This window comes from Lycorma delicatula, chromosome 1 (genome assembly GCF_047948215.1).
Source record: "Lycorma delicatula isolate Av1 chromosome 1, ASM4794821v1, whole genome shotgun sequence".
Classification (NCBI taxonomy): domain Eukaryota; kingdom Metazoa; phylum Arthropoda; class Insecta; order Hemiptera; family Fulgoridae; genus Lycorma; species Lycorma delicatula.
In genome coordinates this window covers 191,966,295-191,985,544 of record NC_134455.1, presented here as the reverse complement: position 1 = coordinate 191,985,544, position 19,250 = coordinate 191,966,295, and the positions used below count along the sequence as shown (strand labels likewise).

Genomic DNA, 19,250 nt, shown 5'->3' with positions numbered 1-19,250 from the left:
AATTTATTTTGACAGATGATATAGGGTTCACTGGCTATCTTAAGGATTAAAATTGGGATTACAAGTGTTCTCAGAAAGATTACATCTTCATTACTTTGTGAATCATTACTGTTACTAAACTGTGAGATGTTAATATTACACTATGCTTCGCAACGCATTCCTTTCAGGTAACATTAAAAGCAGTTCTTTCTCATGCACATCTCGTAAAGTCAACCTCATAGTCTGTGCTGGGAGTTCATGTGGATTTCTTTTTGCGTGGTGCTTTAAGTTGTCCCTTATCTTCCTTACTTCCTCTTGCACAGCTACTCCATGCTGATGATCTCTCATATCATTCTTCTGTACTTTTTTTTTATTTGACCTCCAGGATCACCATTATTGCTTCAGTATTGCTTCCGAGGATGAGATGAATGATTTGTAGCATGTGTAGAAATGCCATACCTGACTGGGATTTAAACCCAGGACCTCCAGATGAAAGGCCGAGACACTACCACTCGCGCCATGGAGGCTGGCATCTTCAAGGTCATTTCCAGTAGTATATCTAGCATTGCAAGAGTTTTGTTGTTCACATCTCCAATACCATCGTAAACCGTCTTTGCTAATTGAATGTAAAGTTATTGAAATGTAGCATTGGTTTTTTTGTTTTTAGAATAAATCGCCTCTGCCATAATTTTCAATGAATTATTCTAAGATTATATCACCTAAATCAACTCTGCCATAATTTTATAAAATTTTTCCAAAATGATATCACCTAGCAATGTGGGCAAGCAGTATTTTAATTTACAATAATGGCAACATTATCTGCCTTGATATTATGACTCACAGTGGACCGAAAACAGACCTAAATATTAATTGTAATAAATCTGTGTGGACTAAAGAAAGTGGACCAAAACTAATGGTGGACAAAAATACCAGTGGACATTAAATAAAATGGACAAACAAAACAGTGGACATTGGACTTTTTTTAGACCTCAACGTAAGTGGACTTTACTGTGTGGACAAAATATCCACTAATCTTATACTACTGCATGTATATCCTACTACAATGTTAGAGAAAGCCTTTTGCAATCTGTTGGTAAGCTGTCACCATGAGGAAATTGTCTAAGAGGAGATGGCATATTTGGATATCCAGTTTTATGTTTTTTGAGTGCTATTCTGTGTTCACAAGACAAAAGTGGATATCCATTAAGATGATTGATAAGCTCATGCTACACCTTGGGGACAGCAAGTAGCATAAAGAGCAAATTCATCCACTAAATTAGAGCTGCTTTTCAACTTATATATCAAACATGAGGAGCCCAATTTTTATTCTGATCTCCAATTTTACAATCAAAATTAAAAAAATAGGTGCTTTATCTCACTTTATTATAGATGTACCTGGGCACTTGAATAAAGAAAGACCACAAACATAACAAAACTTATCTGGTGAATTTTTACAAGATCTGCTCTGAAAACATCACATTTTAAAAGTAAGCTGCACCTAAAGAAACGCATAACTACACTCAACAAAGGTTGTCTGTCTGTCTAGAGTGAATAGGCAAAGATAATATTCCAGTACCCTTGTGCCAAAAATATAGAGAGTGATGAAGTGAAAATACTAAATTATGTTAAAAGGTGAAAATTGATGATGTGGTAATATAAAGACCTGATTTGCTGAGTTAAAAAAATCTGTGAAAGTATAAGCTGATTTTATACATTTACATGAGAATGACATTATCATAATCATTCACATATAATTATCCTGAACAGTTCCCCAGTTTAATTTTGTGTATATAAATTTTAATATCCAGTGGAATTTCTGTATGCTCAAAGAGACCAGGTGACTGAGAACAACACTTAAAAAAAACTTGATTATTCTCTATAAGTGAACATGTTCACTTAGAGAACAGTCTTGATTGAATGCCATTAATTTGTCAGGAATAGTTTTTTTAAGAGAAAAACACTTGGTTACACCATTATATTTATACAGGGTGTGGCAGCATAATTTGTTGATTTGAATTAGGCACCAGGAAGTGAGGTTTGTCCATTAGAGGGTGCAGGTGGTCTCATTCGAATGGGTGGGTTGGGAAGTTTATTCTTCGTTCTGCTTCAGTGCTGAGAATGCAATGGATGAAGAAACAGCGCATGTTTGCCGTAGAGGCTCACTTTTGTAATGGTTACTTGATTGTCGCCACACAGTGAGCATTCTGCGCACACTTAAAGATTATCACCTGAGCTTGTTCCTGGTCGGAAATTGATTATTACATGGGCAGCAAACAAATTCAGGAGAACTGGCAGTGTTGAAAAGAGAAGATCAAAGGAATGTTAGGTGAGACCACCTGAAAACATCGAAGCAGTAAGGCAGTCTTTTTTGTGACCTCCTCGGCACTCAGCAAGCAAGCATGCAGCTGCCTTTTTTTTTTTCTAAGTCTTGACGAAATGGATGTTGGGGATGTGTGGTTTCAGCAGGATGGAGCCACCGCACACACAGTGTGAACTGCAATGCGTGTTTTGTAGGAAAACTCTGGGCATCTGATCTCTTTGAAGGGTGATTTTCAGTGGCCCGTCTGCTCACCCGATTTAGCCCCTTGTAACTATTTTTTATGGACACCGATCGTCCAAGGACTCTTGCTGAACTGAAGAATATTCACCAAGCAATAGCCAACATACCTCTTGCTGTGCTGGAAAGAGTTGACAGACACTTTTGAATTATGGTAAATAAGTGTATTGCCAGTGGGGGGGGGGGGGGCGCCACTTGTTGGATACAATTTTCAAAACAATGTTAAAGTAAATTTGCAGTGTAGTAGCATATGGTAAAAAATAATTACTACAATACCTATAACATCTTTGTGTTTATTGACCCTTCAAATCAGCAAATTATGCACCGCACCATGTATTAAGAAAAAATGCCTGTGGTTTTAAATCTATCTGAATATCACAATAAATAATAATTTCTAATAAAATAATAATTATTACATTTATCACTCTGTTGACCTCACTGGAAAGTGATTGCTTAACCTTCTTCAAGCAGAAGGTTATCACTAAAAAATAAAAATGGGATTGACAATATTAAGACTGAAGAAAGAATGAAACATACATTTTACCAGGATAACAATATTTTAAGAGAATGAAAATTACACCGTTATGCAAATTTTGGACATACTTTTCAAACCGTATTTTTAAAATTCTCTAATAAATAGGTTCCAAATAAATCCATCTAGTCTGAAATCGTCCATTTGTTTTATTAATTCTTAAAATTACAATGGCTAGATGTATTAAATTTTGACAATAACCTCCACTTTGTGTTTTATTTCTATCAAGGCTGTTACATCATGTTGGAATTTACCATTGCAATATTATATACATAATTGAAATAGTATTAAATTAACATTTAAGCTTAATTTTATTAATTTATTTTATAATGCATACATGTACATCCATACAACAAATTTCAAATTTTTAAGAAGTGAAACATTGTTGCAGGTGCTGTTTTAGTTTTTGAAATTTTTTAAATAGAATATTTTGGTTTAGTACAACTGTCATTATTTTTTTAACCGTAATAAATTAATTTTTGTTGGGAGAATTAGGAGGCCTTGCTTTACCCAATAAGCAATTTAGCCCTTTGGCTTAATGAGCAGCCAGTGGATAAGGTTGAATTTCTGAATTTGTTTACAGGCAGCCCCCTACCAGATAATTAATTCTATTATCAAGTCCTGGAATCCTCAGCATGGACCAAACTGAATCCAGCAGGGTTAGACTTACTCCCACAAAACTAATAACAGAGAAGAACAGATCAGAATAATAAAAAAAATTGGTTGCTGAGAAAGGATAATGCACCCATAAGGTTAATTTACCTGTCTTGTCTAGAACCCTTTATCATAATTACTTCTTGAATGGAGCATTTCAGATGTGATAAGAATTTTTTATTTTACCTAGAACAGGGATGAGTAAAGCTTTCATGCTTTACACAGTCCCAAAGTAAATCAGTTTAAATGTTAGAAATACCTTCGAAAAAACCTGCAATCCACCAGAGGTTGATCATTGACTTTTGAAAAAATATATTTTTATGCATGTTCAAAGTGGTTCTTTAAGAAAAGAAAAAAAGCACAAGTAAATGTGCTTTATACATACACATTTATACAAAAGTACATTTATTTATACACTTTTTCCCATTTATTTTACATTAATTATGATAGAATAATTGCTGTTTTTATTTTATCCCTTTTCTCATCCACCTATTTATAAAAGTTTCTTATGCTTACAGGTATATAAAATGTCAGCAAAATATGTATATAATACAATAAATGATATTAGTAATTTGGTTGGTGATGAAGAAGAGGGACCAGTCCCTCAAAACAGATTACCTAACAATGTTCCATCAAACCAGTGTGCTTTAAATTGTTCATCTGGAACTGGGTTTAGTCAAAATCAACTAAACAGGGGTTCACCAGTACTGGATACTGCAGCACAAACGGCTTCATCATCATCATCATCAAGCCCTCCCAGTGTTAATGCCTCTACTGCTGTCAGACAGCAGCCAGACAATGCTGGGAATAATGTTCATAATAGTAGTCAGGTAATTCAAATTGGATAAATGTTGAAATAATAACTTCTAATTATTCAATCTATTTTTTACATGAAATTATTCTAAGTAGCTGACCATTAATTCTTGTTATGAATAAGTTGGGGAAGACCATTTATCATCTATCAAGACTCTTTATCATCAGTCATTTAACTGTTTTTGTGCTATACTTATTTTTATTTTTTATTTTATGCTAATCCTTTTATTATCTTATCCATGTATTGTCATTTTAGTTTTTGCTTAACAGTTTTTACTTTCTACATAACCAAATCAGTTAAATCTTGATTCTTTTTTCTTCTGATTAGAAAAATTCTTTTGACAAGATGCAGCAACAAATTTCTTATCTACAATTTGTAGGAATACAAATTAATTTTAATTCACTATTCAGATGATAATTTTAAGTAGTATGGTAGCAAATTTATACAGAAAGTGTATGTGTGTGTGTGTGTGTGTGTGTGTGTGTGTGTATATGTACATATGTGTGTATGGGGTGGGGTGGTGGTGTGTGGGTAGTAGGATGGGATGGAGTAATGGAGTACAGTGTGTGGTGAGTTGGGGTGGGTGTGGTGTATGCATGTTGTGTGCATATGCACGAGTGCTGTGGTACAGGTGTGGCATGTATGTATATGCATACTGTGTGTAAGTGTGCACCCTCTTGTCCATGTAATGTGAGTTTATTTACTCATGCGTGCCATCGAATAACTTCTCAATGCACAGTACAGGCAACCAAATTTAGGCGGGATCAAATGCAGTCTTATACTGTACAACCAGCTGTATTTTTCTATTCTTATTTATATTTTATACCTGAAACAGCAAGTTGCTGTCACAGATACCATGGCTAGCACATACATTATACAGATTTTGTAAGACTATAAAATGCCAAAGAAATTTAGCAGAATCGCATTTAAAAAAGAATTTCTAAACACCCTTGAGAAGTGTTCAATCAAATGTATTTTTGGTCAGCTGTTAACAAACCCAGCACCTACATAGTGGAAAGCTTTTTTCTTACATAGTGCAAAAGCTTTCATGTAAAATGTGGATACAGTCGTTGAGGTATTTGCAAATGACAATAAGATTGTGTACCTTCAGTCAGTGATCATATAATATGCCATTGTAATATTTCATGATGATTTGTTGGTTATAGCAGTTTTTGGGCGTTCTGAGGCCAAAAACCATTCATCATCCTTTCAACATTTATATCCATTCATTATCTTGAGTGGATATAATGGTATAATATTTGCGATGATTTGGATATTTCTGATGTAAATTATTCAGCAGCCCACATTTTTATAATTGAAAATGTAGGGGAAGAATCCTTTAAAGTGGAATCTAATTCTTTTTGTATGTTCATTGAGGTCAAACCTTTTAAAATAAAATACTTTTATAGCTCAAACCTCACTTATATCCTTTTTTTAGAAAATGTCAAAACTTGTTTGCTTCATTCAGTAGACATTGAAAAAGTTAGATTATTACAGAAAGTGTATTTTCTGTAAGATTTTTCATTATTTAAATATGAAACCACATTGTGTAACAACTGTGCAAGAACTTAAAAGAATAGACAAACCAAAACATTTTAATTATTGCTACTGGCTTCTAAAAATATTATCAATTAACAGATAGACCTGATGTTGTTATTTCCTTTCAGACAAGGCATGTCTTCATTCATCTCGGCATGTTAATTTACACAACAAATTAACATTGGATGGTTGAAAATCCTCACCAGATGTTTGAGTAACCACATCATGATGAGGAAATGTTTATATGGTGTGCTGTTTCTGGTAGTCATATAGTGAACCTAAATTGTTTGACCAGACTGTCAATACAGAAGTGTACGATACAATTCTTTTAAGAATTCTGTGCTCAGGTAACAGATCTGAAAAAGAGTATGGTTTTTCCAACAAGACAAAGTAATGTGTTTCACACATCAAACAATTCACTAGCATGCATTTATAGCTTTTACAGTACAAACTGTCAGCAAAGTTTTGGTGGTCTCACATTTCTCAGATTAGTCTGGTTGTGATTTTTTCCTTTGGAGCTATTTCAAGTATAAGAGGTTATGAATCAAATCCCAAGAGTCAAATCAATGTTTACGAATGAGAGCCCTTCAGGTCATCAAATATTATGAACTGAAGGCAAGCATACAACAAGAAATTTACGGCAGTTACAGCATTTTGTGTCAGGTTACTCAATACGATCACTCGAGCATGAAAGTGCATCACTGCACAGGTCGCTTAGTTAAACATCTTTTGTAATGATATGGTAAATATGTAAACTGTTGTTAATATAAATACAGAACTTAATTTAATTTATGCTTTAATTATTTCATTTCATATATAAAATTTTATATGTCACAACTGTTTTTAGTTTGTGGCAATCCAGTTTTAAGTTTCTCATTTGGTATATAATAGGGTTGTTTCCATACTTCTTTACTACAACAAAATATCATTCAATTTCATTCTCTCACCCTCATGAATTATAATTGTAATATATGGATAAATAATTTGAAAATGAAATCAAAAGAGGCCTGATATCAGACTACATCGAAATATTTAAAATAATCTACTTTCTAAGTTCCAGTTGCCTATTTCTTTGGAAGTAATGGGTGAAAAGCATAACTGTAGATCATTGTAAATTTGTACTGTTCATGTCTTAATGGCTTTCTCTGACAAAAATGGCAAATTTTACAATCTCATGTTAAAGATTATGTGTTTTCTTTAACTGATTCATTGCTTTTTTTATTCTTAATGAAAATTATTCATTAATTCATAAATTGTGAAATCACTTTGACAATTAGATTTCTTCAATCAATTATTTATGTTTTTGTGAATACATGAAACTCTTAAAAAAATTATCAGTTACCTTTAATAACTTAGAACCTTTGAAAGCTAAGATATTTGTTTTAAGGATTTTATATTGTATACATTAGCAGCAATATACGCTTGAAATTTCAAATCCAGTATCTTCATCTCATACTCATGTCAAAAAAAGAAATCTATATAGATTGAGAACAACCACGTGAAATTATAAAATTAATAAGAATGTAGTTAGGTTATCTACCACAATTTCTTTGAATAAAGTCATCTATAAACTTGTTTGTTATTATCAAAATTAACATGTCACACCTAAAATCTTAAAACTATCTTAAAGTAATTTCAGAAGTAGTTCATAGTTATCCATTTTTTTTTTATTTTTATTAAAAACTGTCATGTTGACATTTTTGAACTCTGATGCAAATAAATTATTTATTTTTTCTCTTTCTTTTAGATATGTGTGTATAATATTCATTATACATTAATTTTGTTTATATTAATGTTTTGATCTTTTATACATTACTAGTTGTAAGATACAATAATTTTTTGAAATAAAAAAGTAAATACGTCTTCAATATGTAAATTTAATCTCCAAGAAGTCTAGGAAATTAAATTATCTCTATAGTTTGCTAATATTTCCTTCAGTTTCTTATTTTACAATTGTAAAAAAATAATCCTATGTAGTAAATGTGTTTTGTTGATATTGAATTTAAAATCTCCAAATATGGTATGCAAGAAGCGTCTAATTTGTTCATAACATACAGCAATCAGATTCATTGTGATATCTATGTTATAAACAATATCTAATTGCTAATCACATACATTTATATTGTATGTTTGAAGAAGAACTTGGCACTCTACAACGTTTAATTGGGTAATGTTGTTGTTAATTTTTTTATAAATAACAAACAAAAAATAGAATTTAGTAGCAGATGGGCAATGCTTAATTAACCAAATTAACATTGAATCTATTTACATAGAGAAATCTCTATTAGCTGCAAGGAAGTTTAAGAATTATTTTAAGATAGATGGTAGAATCTGATTATGTAATGATGAGGGCAATAAAGAATTGGAAAGCAGTTAATTGAAGTTACAAAATTTCTATGTGCAAAATGATTTCTCTGTGATATGAAATTTCTTTGTGATATGATTATTTCTTTGAAATTATACAAAATTTTTGTATAATACATCTGAAATAACAAAATTCTTCTACCTCTATAGGCTTTTCTCATCCTATTTTTATATTCTGTGGTCTATCTACTTTATTTCTTTTACATTTTATTACTTTTGTTTTGTTCTTGTTTATTTTCATGTGTAGTTCTTGCATAGAACTTCATCCATGCCATTCATTGTTTCTTCTAATTCTTTTTTACTCTCAGCTAGAATTACTATATAATCAGCAAATCGTAGCATCTTTATCTTTTCACCTTGCACTGTTACTCCGGATCTAAATTGTTCTTTAACATTATTAACTGCTAGTTCTATGTAAAGATTAAAAAGTAACGGGGATAGGAAGCATCCTTTTCAGAATCCTTTTTTTATTACTGCTTCTTTGTTATGCTCTTCGATTGTTACTGTTGCAGTTTGGTTCCTGTAAATGTTAGCAATTGTTCTTCTATCTCTATACTTGAACCCTAAATGTTTTAAAATGCTGAACATTTTATTCCAGTGAATATTATCAAATGCCTTTTCTAAGTCTATAAACGCCATGTATGTTGATTTGTTTTTCTCTAATCCTTCTTTTACTATTAATCTGAGCACTGAAATTGTTTCCCTTGCCCCTATACTTTTTCTGAAACCAAATTGGTCTTCTCCTAATACCTCTTCCTCCACTCTCTTCTCAATTCTGTACAGAATTCTAGTGAAAAGTTTTGATGCATGAGTAGTTAAACTAATTGTTCTGTATTCTTCACATTTATCTACTCCTACTTTCTTTGGTATCATGACAGTAACACTTCTTTTTTAAGTCTGATGGAACTTCCCATTTTTGTAAATATTACACAACTGTTTGTATAATCTATCTATTGCTTTATCACCTGCACTATGCAGTAAGTAATTCTGCAGATATTCTGTCTATTCCAGGAGCCTTTCTGCCATTAAAATCTTAATGCTTCTTAACTTCAGATCTCAGTATTGTTTCTCCCTTTTCATCTTCATTGACTTTCTCTTCTTCCTCTATAACACCAGTGTCTAATTCATTTCCTCCATATAACTCTTCAATATATTCCACCCACCTATCGACCTTTCCTTTCATATTATAAATCAGTGTACCATCCTTGTTTAACACATTATTAGATTTTAATTTAATTACCACAAAATTTTTCTTAACTTTCCTGTTTGCTCAGTCTGTTTTACCAATGATCATTTCTCTTTCCACTTCTGAACACTTTTATTTAATCCACTCTTCTTTCATTAATTTGCACTTTCTGTTTACAGTATTTCTTCATTTTTGATAGGACCTTTTTCCTTCTTCAGCACTAGCATTCTTATACTTTCTATGCTCATTCATCAGCTGCAATACATCCTCTTATATTTAAGGTTTTTCTACTAGTTCTTTTTGTTCTGCCTAAGATCGCTTCTGCTGATGTACGAATTTCCTTTTTAACATTCCTCCATTCTTTTTCAATATTTTCTACCTTATTTGTTTTACTCAGACCTTTTGCGATGTCCTCTTCAAAAATCTTCTTTACCTTCTCTTCCTCAAGCCTCTCTATATTCCACCAATTCATCTGACAACTTTCAGGTTTTTAAACCCCAGTCTGCATTTCATTATCACTAAATCATGGTCATTATTAATGTCTGCTACAGATTTTCATCGATACCTCCTTTCTCTTCAATCCTAGATCAAAATCCCCTGGGATCTAACTGTCCCGGTTCCATCTCTGGCCCCTGACCCCCAATTTCCCCCCCTCGAGGTTTTACATTTTCCCTGACCCCCCCACCGCCCTATTTTTTTTATTCCATTTATCGACAGATACATTTTACCTTACTCCCTCTCAAAAAAACCCCATCCCCCCTTTTTTGAACCCCCCCAAACCCCATAGAGTGGGTACTCTACGAACTTGGTTTGAGGCGCAGAACCCAGGAAAAATATAATGCGTCAATCTGGGTCACTCCCATTGGAGGAAAAGAAGTCTCAAAGTTCTGGGACGGCAGCAAATTCCACCATGAGGAGACCAGAGTCTAAAGAAACGCTTACAGCAGGGATCCTTAGAGGAGGAGGACCCCAGACAGGCTGGGTGGATTAACATGCCAACTTGGTATCATTATGATGTCACTCAAACAACATCTGGGCTCGGGGCTGTCAAAGTACATTCCTGAGCACGAGAAAGAGTTGAAGAAGATATATGAAGGCCTAAAAACATTGACTGAGATGTCGGCACCATTACCAGTAATTACCCAGGCAACACAAACAGACCCCTCTGTGGATGAAAAGGATGTAACTGAGGCGCTATCAGGAATACTCACTGACGAGGAACTGGTGAGTTAATTCCAAGAAGATGGTCCACGACGTATAGAGACAAGCTCTGCATATTGAAGGAACTGCCAGAGTAGTTGTGTAATACATGTTGCTTACACAATATACCAAAGAAATCTGGAATCGTAGTAGTTACAACTTGCTGTCCAGAGTATAAACCAGATGATATACTAAAGGATGAGATGACAATAATTGGCGAGGAAACTACACAATTAAGGAGAAGCAAATATAGGATATAGTATGACACAACAGTACCAGAGAAGTCTTCAATGATTGTTATTCTCCGGGCGATAAGAAGAGTGCTACAGAAGTCACCTGAAGTTATATTCACATTACCAGTGGGCACAATAGGAATTGCCATTAAGAAGGCTCTTACATACATCCTGAAGGACCGAATAAAACCAGTCCAGGTGTTGATTCAACGTACAGAAGTACCAACAAGACAGGTTAGACCAGGGCAAGTCTCGATCAAAAAGGCCATTTCGCCTGCTGAAGAAAGTAGGACTGTCATAGTGAAAGCGACAAGGAAGTCTTACGCAGACCTACTGTGTACAATGAAGGCTGCAGTAAAAAATGATGAGGCAAGCGACATAATTTCACTTTGCAGAGGGAGGAACGAGGAATTACATGTAAGGATCCAAGGAGCTCAGTGGACTTTGCAATGGCTCTTCAAGATAAAGCAGCTGATCTGCAGGTGGACTTGAAGACCAAGGCTGGCAGAAGAACCATCGTGCATATTCATGATATGGAGATGGAAACATCTGAGTCCGAAGTCATGGTCGCCATTAAAGACAGAGTGGGAGACGCAGAGGAAGTTAAAATCTCATCCATGAGACGGGGCTTCAGTGAGACCCAAAACATTACATAATCACATCATACAGGGCAGCATGCAAGCTTGTAGAACAGAGGATACAGATCGGAAGGGTAAATTGCAGAGCTTACATCCGAGAGGAGGAGGAAAGATGCTATCGATGCTGGGGCACAAGGCATAGAAGACAAGACTGCACGGATTGGCTGGAATTATGCTTGAATTGTGACGGTAGGGGCCATAAAATTGTGACCTGCCAAGAACCCAAAAATTGTCGTAATTGTGGTAAGAACGACCACTGCACCAGAGGCTTGACTTGTGGGCTAACCTGTAATGTCTAAGCTCATGCTGGCGAATCTCAATAGAAGTTAGCTCTCCCACTAGAGCTAGCAAGAGAGAAGGAAGCAGATTTACTGCTAGTCACGGAACCCAATATATATGTCATGGCTAGGACTGGCTGGAGTATTGATACCGAAGGAAACGTGGCGATTATGGATATAAGTGGCAGGATATCATAACAACTTAAGAGAAGAGGTCTAGGTCACATAGCAATTGAAACAGACAGCACAGTAGTGATCGGGGCATATGTATCTCCCAATTGTGAAATGAGGGAATTTGAAAGGTTTTTAGATTCTCTGCAACAAGTCATTACCAGTACTGAAAAATGGATAATTATGCAGGAGGACTTGTAACAGTAATGCAATAGCCACAGGCAGCAGTTACACGAACAGGCGAGGAGAACTCTTAGTTGATCTGTTGGAGATCATCGGGTATCATTGTGTTAATGATGCCACGCCCACATATGAAGCCAGAGGGCACTCTTCTGTGCTAGATTTAGCTATTCTAGACAACAGGTGGGGCCAGGAACAGTGGCAGTGGAGGATTCTCCCAGAAGATATAGCTAGTGAACACTCGGCTGAGCTTCTTATAATATAAGACCAGTTCTTCAGAACGTTTCAGAAAGAACCACCTATGAGACCTATGGCTAATCAGATTGTCGAAATAGTTGGATGTGTTGCAGACAGACTAGCCAGAGTAGAAAACCTCACACCAGAAGCATTAATAAATATAATTCAACAAGAGATGGGTAGGGTCTTAACTCGAAATGTAAGAAAACACGGAGTGTAAGGCAACTTCTCCATTCTCATAGGAGGAAAAGCAGAGACAGACGTACCAGAGGTGAGGAAGTGATGGACAAAGCGATTGAATACAAGGCCAGAAGATTCACCCTAGAGGAATTAACACAGGCAGCTGCACAATTAGGCAATAAGAGAAGTCCGTGACCTGATTGCATTTCAGTTACACTACTGAAAGTACTTGTTAAAAAAGCACCTTGGGAGATGATCGACGTGACCAGTTATGGTATTGAAAACAAAGTGTTCCCAGGGTGCTGGAAAGAGGCGAGGGTGGTGTTCTTGCCAAAGCCCAATTGAGAGAATGTTATTATAGAAATCCGCCCATTGCGCTTCATTAACACAATGGGGAAGTTACTAGAAAAGATGCTGGTGAATTGACTAGTTGGCGAGATGAACAGTGGAGCAGGGATAAGTCATAATCAATTTGGCTTTTGGAAGAATAGATCATCGATCCACGCTATTGCCTTAATTTACTTACTGGGCAAGAGAAGTTAGATCAGGGACCTGGCGGACCAGGGAAATTCCCCTCCTTATCTCTCTCAACCTAAGGAACGTGTTCGGGTCAATACCGTGGAGGGTTATAATGACTGCTGTGGCTGAGAAAGGAATAAGTCCATACCTGCATAGGCAAATCAAAGAATACTTATCCAACAGATGGTGCGCTGTGGATTCGCAAAAGGAACAGATTAGATTTTGCATATTCGGAGGATTACCACAAGGCTTCGGTTTGGGGCCATTATTATGGATTCTAGCCTACGTTGGGGTTCTGACACTTCAACTACCAGAAGGGGTAGAGATCGTTGCCTATGCAGATGATATAGCATCTGCATATCATCTGCATAATCTTGGTGAGAGGAAGACGTGAAGAGGAAGTACAAGATAGAGGTAATCAATCGTTAGCAAAGATCTATAACTGGATGAGGGCAAAAGGGTTGACTTTGGCACCACAAAATGTAGGTACATTATAATGTCATGCAAAAAACAAATTCGACTGATAAATTTAGTAGTAGGAGACCAACCAATTCATGAGACAAGTCCTCTAAAATATCTAGGGGTGTTACTGGATAAGAACAGTAAATTTACTAGCCATATCATCAACTGTTGCAAGAAGGCAGAAGGCATGGTAAAAGCATTGGAATGCTTTACTAACATCGCAAAGTGCGCCAAAGGCATCGAAAAGGAAATTGGTAGTGTCAACAATAATATCGTCAATCTTATATGCAGATCCAGTGTGGGGGACATCCTTATGCATAAAAAGGAATTTGACTAGAGTTAACAGCGTATACAGGAGAGCCCTAATAGTAGTTTCTGCTTACTGCACGGTATTGTACCAGGCCTCTGTGTTCTCGCTTCAGTTCCGCCAGTCAATCTTCAAGTGGAAGAAAGGCTGGATATAGCTCATGGCTCAAGTAGGAGAGACACTAGAGAACGTATGGTGACTGAATGGAAGAACAGGTGGTGTGGAAGAGGGTTGGCACAATGGACCAAGTGAAGTATACACAACCTAGACGTATGGAACGGCAGGAAGTTTGGTGAAGTAAACTTCTACATAGTGCAGATATTAACAGGGCATGGTAATTTTCAAGATTATCTGCATAAAATAGGCAGACGTGTATCACCATCATGTATGTTTTGCGAAGACGAGGACTCTGTTGAACATACAGTCTTCAAATGCCAAAAGTGGGACATACAACGGAATAGGGCAGGTATTGCACAGTGCACACCAGATACCTTGTGAACTACATGTTACAAAGCAAGGAACATTGGAGGAAAGTCAACACATATGCCACGTAGTAATCAAGAGGAGTGGCACCAGGGCAATTAGTATAGGAATGTTAGGACAGCCCCAGAGGTAAGGGCTGGCATGCCCAGGTGTACCAGTGCTTATGATCCTTTGGGCACTCCAAGAGATTGTAGGCACAGTAAAAGAGAAAAGACCCGGCGCTGTGTTTTGGGCAAATATGTCCGGACATGGCATCAAGAAAGGGCACAATAAAGACTCCTCAAAAGAGCTGATCGGCGAGCCGACCTACCATGCCGGATATATAGCCGATTGGTGGGAAGGCTCATTAGAGTAACCAGACACTCCTCTGGTTGGAGTTATACCCAACAGTCCGAACCAACTTAGTGGAGTAGAGGGGGAAAAAAAGTTGATTTCTGAATCTTTGCTTTACCATGGCTGCTTCATTGGCTTAATCTTCCCTCACCATACAATCCCCAGAACCTTCTCTTAGTAGCTGCTGGTCAGTTTCAAATTAGTGTTTGAAAGTCATGTTGTAAGCATATAATATCAGGATGTTTAACAATGGTTTTACTGTGTGATACCTTGGAGTATCACCTGGCTTTTTCCATTTGTGTATTCTTCTATTATGATTTTTAAACTGAATGTTACTAAATTATATTTCATACAAAACTCAATAAGTCAGTCCCCTCTTTCATTTCTTTTGCCAAGCCCGTATTCACCCACATTATTTCCTTCCTTGCCTTTTCCAATGCTTGCATTCCAATCTCTAATTATTATTAAATTTTCATTCCCTTTTATGTGCTTAATTGCTTCGTCAAGTTCTTCATATACACACTTTATCTCATCATCATCATCGGCACTTGTAAGCAAATAGATGTTAACAATTGTTGTCAGCTTAGGTTTTGATTTTATCCTGATTATAATAATTCTGTCGCTAATTTTTTTGAAATATTCTGCTTTCTTCCCTATTTTTTTTTTCACTACAAAACTTACTCCTGCCTGCCCTTTATTTGATGCTAAGTTAATTACTCTAAAATCACCTGACTAAAAGTCATTTTCTCACCAACCTTGCTAATTTGTACTACATCTACATTTAACTTACCTATTTCCCTCTTTCAATTTTCTAACCTACCAACCTTTTTCAGACTTCTAACATTCCATGCTTCAACTTGTAGAATGTTATTTTGTAATTTTCTGGTGACCTCTTCCTTAGTAGTCCCCACCTAGAGATCTGAACGAGGGACTAGTTTACCTCCAGAATATTTTACCAAGTAAGGCACTGCCATCTTTGTTACATGAAAATGCAGAGAGCTACATTTTCTTGAAAAAAAAAAAAACAGCTGTAGTTTTCCATTGCTTTCAGCTGCATAGTACTCAGAAGATTGAGGGTTGTTGATATGGCCGTTAGAGTCTTTCTGACGTATGCCCTTAACCGTTACTGAAAAGAGCTGCTGCTCTCTTTCAGGAATCATTCCTTAGTCTGACTTTCAGCAGATACCACTCTGATATGGTTACACCTTCGATCCAGCAACTGTGTATCTCTGAGCACTCAGGCTCTCTCACCATCAGCAAGGTCTCATGATTCATAGAGGGGTATCTGCTATTATAGACAGAAAAATGAGTTTAGTACCTTTTTTCACAACTGTAGTGTACGTTTGTGTTAACTTATAGTATAATTTTATTTTTTAATATATATTATAATTTTTTTTTTTATTTACTTATATTTTCCTATTATTTATATATACCAATATTTAACAAGTAATTTCATCTAACTTTTATTTAACACGTTTTTATTAAATTAAGTTCCAGTGGCGTCAGTAGGCTGTGTTAAAGCACCTGACTTTTTCTATATTTGTGAAGACTTTACTGTCTATAAACAACAAAGAATCATTAAAAAATTCATAAAAAAAAGTGTATTTTGTATATTCTGGTGTGAAATTAGGAAACAAAGAGAAATCTTGGACTCCTTGTAAGGTTTTTGTTCAGTGTCTGTTGAAGAGCTTTGCCAGTGATCACATACAGTCTTTCTGCTTTGGACTGCCTATGATTTAAAGTGTACCAATGATTGTTACTTTTGTTCATGTATAATATCGATATTTAATTTAACAGAAAGGACATTATTTACAGAAACCCTCAATCAGCAATCATCCTGTGTTGCGTGGACCAGATATCCATTTCCTTCACCTTCAGACAACTAAGATCATATATGTGATGAAAAAATGGTTTCACAGGCCTGTGCTAATGAACTGGATGATGAAAATTATGATTATGGTATTAGAAGTGATGAACCAAAACTTTTCGAGCAATTCAAATTAAATCATTTGGTGAGGGACTTAAACTTTCCTAAGAACTCTGCTGAACTTTTAAGCTCAAGGTTGAAGGAAAAATTATTAACTCCTGGCACTATTGTGTACTGGTTTAGGAACAGAGAAAAAGACTGTTCAATATTTTTCTCAAGAAGATGCATTAATTTACTATAATGGTGTACCTGTACTCATGGAACAATTCCAAAATTGACTTCAAGGTTTCTGAATGAAGACTGTTTATTGATTCATTCACCAACAAGGAATCCTAAGTCAGTTCTTCAGCGTAATGGAAGAAAGTATGTTAAGTATGCTTTACCAGTGGGGGATTCTGTTTATTTAAAAGAGTATTATGAAAATTTTGAGTTTCTTTTAATTATTCAGTATAAGGATCAAGGTTGGACAGTTTATGGCAGTTTAAAGATATTTTCTTTGTTACTTGGACAATAAAGTGGTTAAACAAAAAGATGAAGATTATAAAAATATTGTATAGAATATATTAGAAAAATTCAAAAATTTAGGTTGTAAAATGAGCCTAAAGGTGCATTTTCCTAAAGTTGCAAGTGAAGAGCAAGAAGAAAGATTCCACTAAGACATGAAAGAGATGGAGAGGAGATATGAAGGAAAATGAAATATGAGCATGATGGCCAACTAATGTTAGATGATAAGAAGTGTTGACTTGCTTTGATATCATAGAGAAAAAAGTACCAAAACAAGCATCAAAACAAAGAGAAAAAATGTATAAGCTTTAAGGACATAAATAGTATTTTACTGTGGGCTTTCGTTAGTTTTAATGATATTTTTAAATAATTTTGTTTTTCATATCACTTGTAAATAAATTCTAAATTTAATTAAACATTTGTTTTTATTATTAAAAAAAATGTAAAACTTTTGTAAAAAATCCTTACGTGATTGAGAAAAATTGAGGTCATGTTTGGATTTAGCCCCCAAAAATTCATAAGAATAAGCAATCAGGTTGAAAACAATTTTTAAATTGTTAAAAAATGCAGGCCTGTAATAATTAACAAAATCTATATACTGTAAATAAATGGCAATCTTTGTTTTATGTGTACCTTTTCTTTTTGTCTTCAGTCATTTGACTGGTTTGGTGCAGCTCTCCAAGATTCCTTATCTAGTGCTAGTCGTTTCATTTCGGTATACCCCCTTACATCCCACATCCCTAACAATTTGTTTTACATATTCCAAACATTGCCTGCCTACACAATTTTTTTCTTCTACCTGACCCTCTAATATAAAAGCGTACCCTAATATAAAATGTGTACCCTAATAATTCAAAAACTACTGAACCGATTTCGCTAAAAATTTCACAATTTATTATCATCTATCCCGGGAGTGTTTTTTACATGTTATTAGTTTTATAATATTATAATAATTTAATCACATAACTGCCTGAGGAAGTTTATGTTGATTGATATTAACATAAACAATGATCGATATAGACAATATATAATAAATTAATATAATAATTTTATTAATTTTAGTTAATATAAATCTGAACTTAGCCATATTTATTCTGCTAGTTGTATGTTAATATTATTAATTTGTAACACTTGCTTATATTTCATTTTTTTGAAGATTTAAATAATTCTTTAACATTTCACTACTGTTCTAATATAATTTAATATTATATGAAATATAAACCACCAAAACACAATAATTATCTGCATCTTCAGTTGGTATAAATTCTGTATCTATTACATTAAAATGTATTCTTTTAATGTAATAGATATAGACTTTAATAGCAACTGAAAATGTGGGATACTGCAAAAACACTATACCTATACCTGCCAGTCTACAGGTATAGTGTTTACAAATTGTTGCACCATCTGTATGTGTCACTCACTGTTCACTATGCCATGAAAGAATGTCATGAAGATTCATCTACGTGACATTACACACCAAACACTTTTTGTCTGTGCAGCCGATGTGGATTTTCCATACACCAAATGCTTGAATTCTGTGCATTCATGCACTCATGTTACTGGAAATTAATATGGTAAGTTTAACTTATCTTATTAGTCTATTTTGGTGGTTTATATATCTTAAAATATTACATATATATATATTTTTTTTTTTAGATTGCAGTTTATAATTGGCAGGCAACTAAGACAACTGTAAAAGAAAGATTTGCATTTATGTTCAATAATGAAATACTGTGTGATGTTCATTTTGTTGTTGGGCGAGATCTTACTCAACAAAGGATTCCTGCCCACAAGTTTGTTCTATCTGTTGGTAGTGCTGTGTTTGATGCTATGTTTAATGGTACCCTAGCAACTCAAGCCGATGAAATTGAATTGCCTGATGTTGAACCAGCTGCATTTTTGGCTCTTCTTAAGTTAGTATTGAATCACACACATCATATTTATACTAACATTTTTCAGATTTTATTTAA

The 19,250-nt window shown here is 34.8% G+C and overlaps 1 protein-coding gene across 3 annotated transcripts in view; it reads left to right on the top strand.

Annotated features, from left to right (window-relative positions):
* LOC142326647 (BTB/POZ domain-containing protein 2-like) overlaps positions 1-19,250 on the top strand; it is a 93,090-nt gene that overhangs the window by 4,212 nt on the left and 69,628 nt on the right. For all 3 annotated transcript variants that reach the window (XM_075369262.1, XM_075369254.1, XM_075369247.1), the window contains exons 2-3: positions 4,241-4,552; positions 18,937-19,193. In XM_075369262.1, the coding sequence (XP_075225377.1) occupies positions 4,250-4,552; positions 18,937-19,193 (560 nt within the window). In that variant the 5' untranslated portion in view covers positions 4,241-4,249. The remainder of the gene's footprint in view (positions 1-4,240; positions 4,553-18,936; positions 19,194-19,250) is intronic.